The sequence below is a fragment of the Giraffa tippelskirchi genome, chromosome 10 (assembly GCF_054371585.1).
Source record: "Giraffa tippelskirchi isolate mGirTip1 chromosome 10, T2T-mGirTip1v1.2.pri, whole genome shotgun sequence".
Classification (NCBI taxonomy): Eukaryota; Metazoa; Chordata; class Mammalia; order Artiodactyla; family Giraffidae; genus Giraffa; species Giraffa tippelskirchi.
Window position 1 is genome coordinate 11165493 of NC_137284.1, and position 13057 is coordinate 11178549.

Genomic DNA, 13057 nt, shown 5'->3' on the forward strand with positions numbered 1-13057 from the left:
AGCCAGGAAAGAAGCATGAAGTGGCTTGTGCTCCTTGGGCTGGTGGCCTTCTCAGATTGCAGAGTCATGTAAGTATGGAGACTGTAAGCCACATCATCTTCCTTTCTGTGATTTGTCTTTTCATCTGATTATTCTTCCACCCATCAGGTTTAGAAGGGAATGGAATATTTCTTGACAATCTTAAGTTCAACTCTTACTTATTTATAAGTACCTTGCTATAGGAACTGTGGGTCCCAAGGGTCTTGGTGTAGATATGCATTGTTGCACAACTCTTGGGGTCCATTCATCTCATGACCCATTGAGAACGGAACTCCTTGCAATTGTTCAGTGCATAGTCAATGCAGATGTAGGTGTGGTCCTGTGCAACAGCACTTTTCTACATTTTATTCAACATGTCCTCTTTTTCCCCTGTCTACTTCAGTGTGTATATATCTATGTCTGCATCTCTGTATCACTATCATTTATCTCTCCATTTCTTTGAAAGTCTCTGTGAGTGTATTTCTGTGTTGTTTTCTTTTAATTTTTATTTGACTCATCCTTCCTTCTCGAGCCTCTACATTTCCCTTACATGATCCCTATCTCCTGGATTCTTCTTTGAACTCTCCTCTTTCAACTTGGAGAAAGATTGGGAGAGCTACTTATGCACTGTTTTATATCTGACAAGCAGTGTGACCACAGCCAACTCATAAACTTCTTGCACTTCAAATTCCTCCCTTGAAAAGAGGATAAGAATCCCCCTTTTATCTCCTTCCCTGAGATTCTATGAAAAGGATACAGTGGGATGGCAACAGCAATGCTAATGGCTGTCATTGTTGAGACTTCTATTTATCAGGTACCTTATATCCATCACTTTACTTATCCCCAAAATATTCTACTTGGAGGGTTTGAATCATTACATTCCACCATTTTACCGAGGGAGAGATTGAGACCCCACATGGTAATATGGCTTACCCAAGATTACAGAACAGAACCTGTTTTAAAATCTATGTCTTTGCCATGGTATATGCATAAAATTCTGATAATAAGATGCCTCATAAAAATAATTAGAAAATACACAGTACCATTACAATGACAGTTATACCTTAACACTGACAGCTAATTGTAGCTTCTTCTTTGTTTTCTTTGTCAAATGCTCGGTGAAAGAATACCTCTAATGAGAATGAAGACCATGAGAAAAACCCTCAGTGAAAAAAACATGCTGAACAATTTCCTGAAGGAACATGGTTACAGGCTGTCCCAGACTTCTTCTCCTGGCTCAAATCTAACTATTCACCCCCTGAGTAACATCATGGATGTGAGTATTTGGGGAGGATGTTGCTCCACAGCGCCCCCTGGTGCTCTAGCCTAGCACTGGGGTTCACCTGGAGGTGTCAGGTGGGCTGTTGGGGCTGGGGCTTCTGCAGGAGGCAGAAACACTGGGAAACAGGGTCCCCACCCAGAGGAGAAGGCACTCTCATCCTCAACTCTTGGTCTTGGTGACTGGGCCCAGCAATGACCAGGTGGCAGGTAAACATCCATTTCGGTGTCAAAGATGTGTCATTAGTTTGAGAGAGATTGTTCCTTCTAAGGAGAAGGCAATGGTGACCCACTCCAGTACTCTTGCCTGGAAAAACCCATGGACAGACGAGCCTTGAAGGCTGCAGTCCATGGGGTCGCTAAGAATCGGACATGACTAAGTGACTTCACTTTCATTTTTCACTTTCCTGCACTGGAGAAGGAAATGGCAACCTACTCTAGTGTTCTTGCCTGGGGAACCCCAGGGATGGGAGAGCCTGGTGTGCTGCCGCCTATGGGGTCGCACAGAGTCGGACACGACTGAAGCGACTTAGCAGCAGCAGCAGCACTTTCTTCTGAACTAAGTGAGTCACTCAGTTACAGGTGAAGAGTGAACCATCTCTGGTCGGAAGGTAGAACCAACTGCAAAGCAATTGTGAGTCCCCAGGAAGAGGAATTCAGTTTCCACAAATGCAGGAACCACAGCAGGAAAACGTTACTGAACCTACATTCCGTGTAAGGCATATGAATCTAACAATGTGGTTACTGATTTTAGATTAGAAAAAGGGCTTATTTTGTCTTCAAGGATGCCCATGCCAGCATGAGAGATAGGCAAAGAGTAAATACATGTCAAATGAAAGGGTCACCTGTGTGGTGTTGATTGGATGTGGTCTGAGTTTAGAGGGAATGGCTGGGGTTGATCAAGAAGGACCGCCTGGAGAAGGGGGTGCTCAGACTGGGTCTGAAGAGACTGGAGAGCTTCTCAAATGAAGGCACCAGGACTTCCCTGGGTGTCCAGTGGTCCTGGAGGTCCAGTGCTTATGACTCTGGGCTTCCAATGCAGGAGGTACCATTTCAACTCCAGGTCATAGAGTCAATATCCTGCATTCCATGTTGCTGCTGCTAAGTCGCTTTAGTTGTGTCCGACTCTGTGCAACCCCATAGACGGCAGCCCACCAGGCTCCTTCGTCCCTGGGATTCTCCAGACAAGAATATTGGAGTGGGTTGCCATTTCCTTCTGCAGTGCATGAAAGCGAAAAGTGAAAGTGAAGTCGCTCAGTCGTGTCTGACTCTTCGCGACCCCATGGGCTGTAGCCTACCAGGCTCCTCCGTCCATGGGGTTTCCCGGGCAAGAGTACTGGAGTGGGGTGCCATTGCCTTCTCCGGCATTCCATGTAGCACAGGAAAAAAATATCAAATGCAGGCACCTCTGTGATCAAAGGCTGTGAGCTGCACGGTGGTTCGAAAGTGATCTCAAGAGATATGTGACACCCAGAGGGAGGCATCAGTGTGGGAATAGAGGGGAGCCAGTTCTGCACTAACCCACTCCCTCCGTTTCCCTGTAGATGCTCTATGTGGGTAACATCACCATTGGAACACCCCCTCAGGAATTCCGGGTTATCTTTGACACAGGCTCATCTGACTTGTGGGTGCCCTCCCTCTTTTGCACCAGTCCAGCCTGTTGTGAGTATAGACACCCAGTTCCGGGACCATCTTTCACTTGCCCTGCTGCCCTGATTTGCACCCTTGGCACCTGATGACATTCATCTCTTGTGTCTGCAGCTACAAACATTAGGTTCAGACATTACAAGTCTTCGACCTTCCAGCCTGCCCAAAAAACCTTCAGCATCACCTATGGATCTGGGAGCATGAAGGGATTTCTTGCTTATGACATCGTTCGGGTAACGTGTAAACAGAAGTTGAGTCAGGACTGGCTATGGAGTGACCACTGCTTGCAAACCAGATGCAAGACCATCTGGCAGGATACTACCTAACCTAACTCCCATAGATATTGGCCATCTTACCCACAGGATCCTGTCCCTGGGGAGGCAGTTTCCGTGGTGACACATGAGCAAACAGATTAGCTAACCCAGAGAGTGGTGTGAGGTGTGGACTTGCAGCTCCTCTGCCCATGAGCAGTTCAAGGTTCATTTTGCTGGGAGCGAGAAGAGGGATAAAAGCACCCACTTTTATATTCTCAGACTGTTCCAGGCACTTTCAGGTAATAACTCGTTTAACCCTGCAACAATGCCACACAGCAGGTGGTCTGATTAGCTCATGAGACATATGAGGAAAGTGTCAGGCAGACAGCAAGGGCCTTGCTGAGGTCACACATGTGGTAAGTGGTGGAGCTGGGCTCTCTTTTCAGGATTGCAGTTGCTGTGGGGTGTTTGGGGACAGGATAAAACTGATCTGGGGACCCTGGGGTCAGTCAAGTGCTGCAGGTATCCAGACTGGGAAACTGGAGGCCTGAGATGTCAGGGGGCCTGATAAATGAGTTCTCACTTTAGGGGGCCTTTGAGAGTCTAAGAAAACCTATGGCCTGCCTCCCCAAAGTGCTTGCGTAGTTCCCCTCTCTCTCATACACACTCACACAAATACACACATAGCCCCTAAAGTGAATTTCCCAGGCAGTAATTTCATAGAACCCTGCAAGCAAGATTGTGTTTTTGGCTTCTGTCTTCCTGGACAGACGCAGAATCCACAGTGCATTGCAGAGAATGCAGTCCTTTTCTGTCATTAGATCATAGTGATGCCAAAGAGAAGGCCATCTTGCTCTCGACTCATTTTGTCCACAAGGGGGCACCAATGGATCCTGGCCTGACTCTTGGTTCCCCCACCTGTACAGAAGCCACGAGGCCAATTTGACTCACTCAGGTGGTGTTTTTCAGAGGGGCAGATAATTTAAAATTTACAGCCCCTCACAAATTTAACCCAAGTTCCTCTCTAAGCTTGGTCTAACCATCCAGGCCCACTGAAGACACAGTCCAGTCTCAATTCCTCTGAGGATCTAATGGCCATGGACCCCAGCCCAGTCCTAGCCCCACTTCATGTATCTGTAAGTGGGAACACTCTTCTCTCCCACAGATTGGGGACCTTGTAAGTACGGACCAGCTGTTCGGTCTAAGCGTGGCAGAATACGGGTGTGAGGATATACCTTTTGATGGCATCTTGGGCTTGAACTACCCCAGAATGTCCGCCACAGGAGCCATCCCCATCTTTGACAACCTGAAGAATCAAGGTGCCATTTCTGAGCCTGTCTTTGCCTTCTACTTGAGCAAGTAAGTCTGAGCTGGGCAATTCCTTTCTCCAAATTAGCTGTAAGGTGCTTTCAGTTGCATGAAAATTTTAGAGCACTTAATAAAGAAGTATCCTGAGAGAGAATCTCACCCATGATAGCTATAGCCCCAGGGCGCTACCTGGCATCACCACTGGCATTTATAAATAACGTTTTATTGGAACACAATCCTGCTCCTGGGCTAAAGACCAGTAACTTGGTGTAGGGGGGTGAGTGAGGAGGAAGACTAATGGAAGGTAACAGGAAACAAGTTGGAGGAAAAGGCAATAGGATTTGCTTATGAATTTGATAAGGAAAGAAGGAGAAGGATGGTGGATATCTTTCCTTCCTCATTAGCATTTTCTGGTAACCCAGGACCAGCTACCAAATTTGCAGGAGCCAGTGAAAAATGAAAGTGTGGGACAGAAAACAAAAGTGTAGGATCCCTTGTTCAAGAAATAGTAGGCATTTCAAGACAGGGAGAGCAGACGTGGAGTCCCTTCTGAGTGTGGGGCTGTTTGGACAGTAGAGGTCACAGGCCAGTGGAGCCAACTCTGGGTGACCTGATCCCACACCCTTAGCACTTCCAGGCCTTGATATTCCTGAAAAATGACCATCTGGAAAAGGGGAAAGCCAAAACATTCAGCACCCTGTCCTCTGAGGCTTTCTAAGCACTCAGATACCAGGAGATATAGTGGGTGGAGCCCAGCCAGGAGACTGAGTTTCTAACCTCCTCTGTGCCACTCATTAACCAGTAACCGACCTCAGTCTGGTTCTCAATCACTCCTAGCCTCGATTTCTGCATCTGTAAATGGGGAGCTTACTAGGGCCTTGATGGGTGTACAAGCACAGCTCTCAGACAGTGCTGTTGTTACTGTCCTCAAAGATCCCCTCCTCTCTTCTCTCTGCAGAAGCAAGCTGGAGGGCAGTGTGGTGATGTTTGGTGGGGTGGACCATCGCTACCACAAGGGAGAGCTCAACTGGGTACCATTGATCCAAGCAGGCGACTGGCGTGTACACATGGACTGGTAAGCCTCTCCCTCTGAGGGTCAGCCCAAGTGATGCTGCACATCTGTACACGGACATAGGCAGACACATACAAATGAATTCTCAGACACACAGTCACACAGACATATACACCACCCACAACAACACAGACAGACACACAGACACATGGAAACACACAAGCAGATACATATAAACATACACAGAGACAGATATAAACATGCATAGCTAGTCAGAGACACACAAGCACGCACAGAGACATATAAACCACATATAAACACATATACAAACAAACACACAAGCAAATAATATGCAAACAATCCATGGGTTCATAATCACCCCAGGCCTTCTGACCAGGTCTCTGACCAGGGTCCTAAAAGGGTCCCAAGAAGTCTGTGCAGCTGGGAGAGGACTGCATCCACTGCCCTGTGAAGTGGGGAGCATGGTTAGAGGACTCTACAGTGTGGTGAACAGAGGATCAGGGAGAATTTCTCCAGTCTGAACAGAGTTATAAGATGACCAACAGTCCAGGGCTATCTGGGACCAAGGAAGTTCTCAGTACAGATAAATGTCACTTTAAAAAGCGGAAAACTCCTGAGCAAATGGGGAAAACAGGTCTCCTTAGGGAGAAGCTACCCAGCAGTGGAGAGAGGTTGGCTGCAGTCTTAAGACTTGAAAGAAACGAATAAAAAAGACACCCCACGTACCCGGGCACACAGTGGGGCAGGGACTACAACAGAATCAGGAAGGTGAGATCCAGGAGTGACCTGAGGAGAAGAGGCAATAAGTGATAGGATTCTGTGTGATACCCTCAGACAAAAGCTGACCTGTCCTTTGGAGTTTCTGTGGGCTAGTCACGTATTTCCTGGCCAGGGTCTCAGGTTTGAGCCAGTTGTAGGAACAGTTCTGGGAGACACCCTCTCCCAGAGGAGCCCCCCTCTCACCCACCATCATGAGAATCTGCTGCTCCCGCGAATCTCCATCTTCACTCTGTGGTTGACCCGTTATTTATTCCCCACCAGATACAGCTCTCCGGATGTTTCTCGTTCATTATTTTCACAGTTTTCATTTATTCACTCAACACACAAGCATTATGCATCCACTGTGTGCCAGGCGCTTCAGGGAGGCAACGAGAATAAAACTCGCCCTCACATCTAAGAAGGCCGATGCACAAGATATGACTCACACACATAGTGAATTGTCACTTTGGTACATGCTAGATGTGAGGAAGGGTCTACAGAGAGTGACCAGGACAGGAGACTGATAAACACCAAGGGAAAGATTTCCCTGAATCCAGGACAGTTAAGCTGGAGGCTGGAAGATGCGAAGAAATTTGCTAGTCAAAGGGGAGCGGACTCTTCTAGCAAGGAAGACCAGCTTGTGTCAAGGCGCAAAAGATCCTGGTGTATTCACGTACTGTACTCAAGGATGTCAAGGAAGGTGCCGTGTTGAGAGCAAAGGAAAAGAGTCAGGGCAAGAGACGAAGGGCTCTTTAGGAGACAGTTGGGAAGGGGGTAGCTCTGGGGAGACTCAGAGTGACCTTTTGCCCTCTTTGTCCCACTGTCTCTCAGCATCTCCATGAAAAGAAAGGTTATTGCTTGTTCTGGCGGCTGTGAAGCCCTTATGGACACTGGGACATCACTGATTCTTGGCCCAAGGAGACTGGTCAATAACATCCAGAAGCTCATCGGAGCCACGCCACGGGGTTCCGAGGTGAAGGGTCATGCCCCAGGGTCACTCCCAGTCTCCACACACAACAAGGATCTCCAGGGCCAACCTCTCTCCCTCTGTCTCTACCAGCACTACGTTTCATGTTTTGCCATCGATACCCTGCCGTCTATTATCTTCACCATCAACGGCATCAACTACCCAGTGCCAGCTCGAGCCTACATCCTCAAGGTGAGGGGACAACCCTGAGGGTTGGTTCTCAAACTGGAACTTGCCAGGAACCCTTGGGCTGCTGCTGGGAGGAGGGCGCCCTCTGCAGGCCATGTCACACCATTGCAAATGCTGCTGAGAGTACAGGGCCGTCTGGGACACTGATCATCCTGTAATAAATATGGAGACACCACACCATGCTAGCATGGTGGGATTCACAGGAGAGGGGAACACTAAGGTCCTCAGTCCTCAAAGAGCTTCAGTTCAATCTGAACCCTCAGATGCATGAACACGGAAAGTCAGCTCTAGCTGTCCCTGAAATAGGCCATGTGACAAGGATAATGGCTCTGGACAGTCCCAGTGTGCTGTCCCACCATAGAGATTAACAGTCTCCCTTCCCTTCTCGCAGTTTTCCTGGTTTGGATGATAAATTACATGGTCAGCCTAATTCTCTCCTGCATCTTCCTCTTGCTCTGGCCAGGTGCCCACTTTGTGAGTTGGGATACATGAACCCTCTGTGGGAAGGTTGGATGCTAAGGTGAAAGAAGGTGCACAGTGACTGCTCAGCCCCGGCACAAGGTGGAGGCTTCATGTCAGCTCCCTGTGGGAGTTCAGAGCAGGCTGATGGGCTCAAAGAAGGCTTTGTGGAAGGGAGGGAATTTCAGGAATTCTAAAGCCGCAAACTCATGGAGCCATATGGAGGGTTGCTTGGTTCTAGGCAAAAGTGCACGGGATTCCATGCAAATGGCATCCCAAGGTGGTCTGCATTGGGGCAGTGGGGAATTACTCGGGTGATGAGGGCTACGGACTGACCGGTGGGGATGGGCAACCAGAGTACGTTACCCAACCAAGCCTGGAGTGGCCGAAGAGGGTGAGTGTGGGCCGAAGGAGGCTTCCCAGAGTTCCTGAGTTCAGTCTTTAAGAACGTGTTGTGGGCACTGCTATATGTAAGATGGATAACGAACAAGGAGTTACTGTGTCGCACAGGGAACTCCACTCGGTTATATGACAGCCTGGATGGGAGGGGTATCTTTGGGACCAGGGTACATGGATATATACGGTTGAGTCTCTTTACTGTCCACCTGAAACTCATAATATTATTAATCAGCTACACTCCAACACAAAACAAAGTTTTTAAATAAAGTCTGGATTGTGGGGATGCAGGAGGAGAACTGGCATTCTCTGCAGAGAAAACAAGGAGCAGGAGTCAGAAGGAAAGAAACAGGGAGTGAGGAGAACTATGGACACTCTTGTTCTTTTCTAAAAATTGTATTGAAGTGAGGCTGATCTTCAGTGTTGCCTTAAGTTCTACTGCACAGCAATGTGACTCAGTTATACATATAAAAAATATACATTCATTTTCTTATTCTTTTTCATGCAGTTTATCACTGGATATTGAATATAGTTCCTTACGCTCTACAGCAGGACTTTGTTGTTTATCATTCCTCTGTATCCCCAACTCCGAGTCCTCCCCTCCCCACACCCCTCCTCATGGCAACCGCGTGTCTTGGGTCTTTTTGGTTTTGGATGAACTGTCACATCCCCTGCTGCTGAGAAACCCCTTGATACTTACCAAAAGAGGGAAATAAAATGAAGAAATATGCTGGGTCTGGATACTATGGGAAGTCGAAGGTAAGGGCTCAGGCTGACTGGTGTGTGTCTTTGACTCCCCCAGGATTCTAGAGGCCGCTGCTATACCACCTTTAAACAGAACACAGTGAGTACATCTACAGAGACCTGGATCCTGGGTGACGTCTTCCTGAGGCTGTATTTCTCGGTCTTTGATCGAGGAAATGACAGAATTGGCCTGGCACAGGCAGTGTAAATGCTTGGAGTGGTTCAGGAATCCGTAAGGCCGCTCCTGACACACTCACGCACACTTAGAGCACTCCTGCCCAGGATGCTAGTGAACTGTATTTGGTGGTCTGAACACCCTATTCTCATTAAAGAATAAAGAGTTTCACTCTTAATGGTGTTGAAACAAATGGGTGCTTCTGTTTGTGTCTGGGAGTGAAGGTACTAGAACCAAGTCTGAATCAAAATTGAGAGAAGCCTAACTCCAACTGGCTTCAAGGAAAGGGGAGACTCATTGAAATGATTCTGGGAATCTGGGACACAAGAATCAGAGCAAATAGAAAGATTTCAGTGACTGGACCTAAGAATTCAGAAGTCATCAATTCTCTCTTTCTCACCCTTGCTCTTTCCCTTCCATCTTCTTTGATGGTCTTAGCCTTCCAAATTTCTTCCTTAAGGCTTCTACACCTAGTGAGGGAGTCCAACCTACCTGCTCTAGGGTTTTATATCCTGAAGGCATCACCTAGTAAGGAATGAACCTTGCAGCCATCAGAGTTCAAGGGTGTTCTCTGAATGGCCCACCTCAGGTCACATGTCCAGCCCCAGATCAGCCATCCTGACATGGGGTCTTATCAGTGGCTTTACATGGTCATTGGCCCTGATCCAGCAGCACACATGATTGTCAGTTTCCTCTGAAACTACGTGACTGAAGCTGGGGAAAGGCAGCCCCAAGGATAGCGACTGGGGGATGGTCTAGGCCATGGAAGAGTTTGTGATGACCCACCAACTCCACCACCTCCTCATTCAGAGGAATTAGAAGGGGTAATGAAATAGACTCTCTTCGTCCCATCTCAGAGGAACTTATCACTGGGCTTCTCCTCCAGGGGAGTTGGGGTGAGGCACTTCATGCAGAGCTGGTTCCCTTTTGTTCCCACACCCCAGTCACCAGCTCTCTGCCACATGTGCCTGCTCTGTCCTTTCCAGTCCTACTTGGTAAGTGATGGCCCCTGTGGATCCCTGAGCCATCCCCCTCCTCCAGGGCCCAGAATGTCCCTTCCTTGGCCTCTAATGCTGCAGGGGAGAATGCAACTCATGTATTGGGGGACCCAGGTTTCACAGAGCCTTCAGCCTTTCTGAGCTTCCTCCAGGCGTGGAGCTACAAACTATTTGCTTGGAGCTGCCATGGTTAGGCACTTTTGCAGTGGAAGCATCCATTCTTTCCACCTGGAGACCCTCAGTAGATGCCTCAGCTGAGACAGCAGGGGTCAGAATTTGATTTCCTTTCAGATTGACTGGTTTGATCTCCTTGTTTTATAGGGGACTCTCAAGAAACTTTTCAAGCACCACAGTTCAAAAGCTCAATTTGTGGCATTCACCCTTTCTTATGGTCCAGATGTCACATCTGTACATAATTAGTGGAAAAACCATATGTTTTACACTACAGCCTCTGTAGCAAAGTGAGTCTCTGCTTTTTAATACACTGTCCAGGTTTTTCATAGCTTTTCTTCCTTCCAAGGAAGAAGTGTCTTTTAATTTTGTGGCTGCAGTCAAGGTCCATAGTGATTTTGGAGCCCAAGAAAATAAAATCTGCCACCGTTTCCACTTTTCTCTCATCTATATGACATGAAATGCTGGTACTGGATGCCATGAATGTTGAGTATTTTTTGTGAATAGTTTTTTGAATGTTGAGTTTTAAGCCAGTTTTTGCGATTCCTCTCCTCATCAAGAAGAGCTCTTTAGTTCTTTGGTTTCTGCCATTAGGGTGGTATCATCTTTATATCTGTGGATGTTGATATTTCTCCCAGCAATCTTGATTCCAGGTTGGGATTTATGCAGTCCAACATATCGGATGATGTATCCTACATAGAAGTTAAATAATGAGCGTGACAATGTATACCTTTGTTGTGGTCCTTTAATGGACGAGAACTTGGGGGGTACAGAGTCGAGGATAAGAAAGTGAAAGAAGGAAGGAAAGAGGCTGAGCAGCCTGAAGGAGCCAGAGAGAGAGAGAGAGAGAGATGAAGAGAGACACGGGGACCAGTGTTCTGATGGAACAAAGGCGTTTATCGAACATATTGTGGTCATATATATACTGTCTTACAAGATAGCCTTATCAGCAGAGATAGGGATAAAAAAATCTTACAAGTTATTCAGGAAGCTTGAGGCTAGAATCATTTTCAAGAGAGGGGATTGAAAAAGTTACTTTCCATATCAGAAGGGAAGAGAGTTGTAAATGGCTACTTTTCACCATATGGAAAGGCTACTTTCCATATGAATGGGATACATAAGTTCTTATTATTCCCGAGAGCTGGCTTGCCAGCCCTTCTTGCACCCGCATTCAGGGGCTGTTAAGGAACAAAAGGATTTATGCAAGACTGAAAACAGCATACAGGTAGCCTCCTGTTAAATGCTACCTTACATATCTTGTAATGCTTCTTTCCCAAATTTAAATCTTTCAGTTGTTCCCTGTCTGATTCTAAGTGCCGCTTTTTGACCTACATACAGACTATTCAGGAGACAGGTGAGGTGATCTGGTACTTCCATTTCCTTTAGAATTTTCCACAGTTTGTTGTGGTCCACACAGTGAAAGGCTTTAGAATAGTGAGTGAAGCAGATGTAGATGTTTTCCTGTAATTCCCTTGCTTTCTCTATGATCCAATGGATGTTGGCAATTTGATCTCTGGTTCCTCAAACCAGTTTGTACATTTGGAAGTTCTCAGTTCCTGTACTGTTGAAGCTTAGCTTGAAGGATTTTGAGCATTACCTTGATAGCAAGTGACATGAGCATAATTGTATGATAGTTTGAGCATTCTTTGGAATTGCCTTTCTTTTGGATTGGAATGAAATATGACTTTTTCCAGCTCTGTGGCCACTGGTGAGTTTTCCAAATTTGCTGACATATTGAATGCAGCACTTTTACAGCCTCATTCTTTAAGGTGTTTCAAACAGCTCAGCTGGAATTCCATCACCTCTCCTAGCTTTGTTTGTAGTGATGCTTCCTAAGGCCACTTGACTTCATACTCCAGTACATCTGCTTTACATGACTGACTCCAGCATCATCCCTATCCAGATCATTATGACCATTTTTGTATAGTTTTTCTCTGCATTCTTGCCACCTCTTCTTAATCTCACCTACTTCAGTTAGGTCTTTGACTTTTCTGTCCTTTATTGTGCCCATCTTTGCATGAAGTTTTCCTCTGGTATCTCCAATTTTCCTGAATAGATCTATACTCTTTACAATTATATTGGTTTCCTCTAATTCTTGCACTGTTCACTTAGGAAGACTTTCTTATCTCTCCTTGGTACCCTCTGGAAGTCTGCATTCCATTGGGTATATCTTTCCCTTTCTCCTTTGCTGTTCACTTCTGTTATTTTCTCAGCTGTTTTTAAGGCCTCCTCACGCAACCACTTTGCCTTCTCACATCTGTTGTTCTTGGAGATGGTTTTGGTCACCACCTCTCATACAATGTTACAAACCTCCATCCATAGTTCTTCAGGCTACCAGACCTAATCCCTTGAATCTATTTTTCATCTCCACTGTATAATCATAAGGGATTTGATTTAGGCCATAGCTTAATGGTCTAGTGGTTTTCCTTACTTTCTTCAACTTAAACCTGGATATTGCTTGCTTCTGCCTAAGCATTGGTGCCATATCACCACCCACCACTCCCAGTTGGTGTGGAATAAAAACACACAATTTGAGGACTGTTGCCCTGGGTTTGTGCTTGGCTTTTCATGTGCTTAGTTGTGTGAACTTGATCAAGTCCCTTAACCTCAGTTTTCTCATCTGGAAAATGGGCACCATGATGATAATTCCACATTTTAGAT

The 13057-nt window shown here is 46.5% G+C and overlaps 1 protein-coding gene across 1 annotated transcript; it reads left to right on the top strand.

Annotated features, from left to right (window-relative positions):
- LOC145524758 (pregnancy-associated glycoprotein 1-like) lies at window positions 1-9405 on the top strand. The gene is made up of 9 exons (XM_081537620.1): window positions 1-68; window positions 1144-1294; window positions 2841-2958; window positions 3058-3176; window positions 4363-4556; window positions 5464-5580; window positions 7129-7270; window positions 7358-7456; window positions 9111-9405. The coding sequence occupies exons 1-9, from the start codon at window positions 16-18 to the stop codon at window positions 9258-9260; spliced, it is 1143 nt and encodes a 380-aa protein (XP_081393746.1). The 5' UTR covers window positions 1-15; the 3' UTR covers window positions 9261-9405.
- Window positions 9406-13057: the final 3652 nt, after the last annotated feature.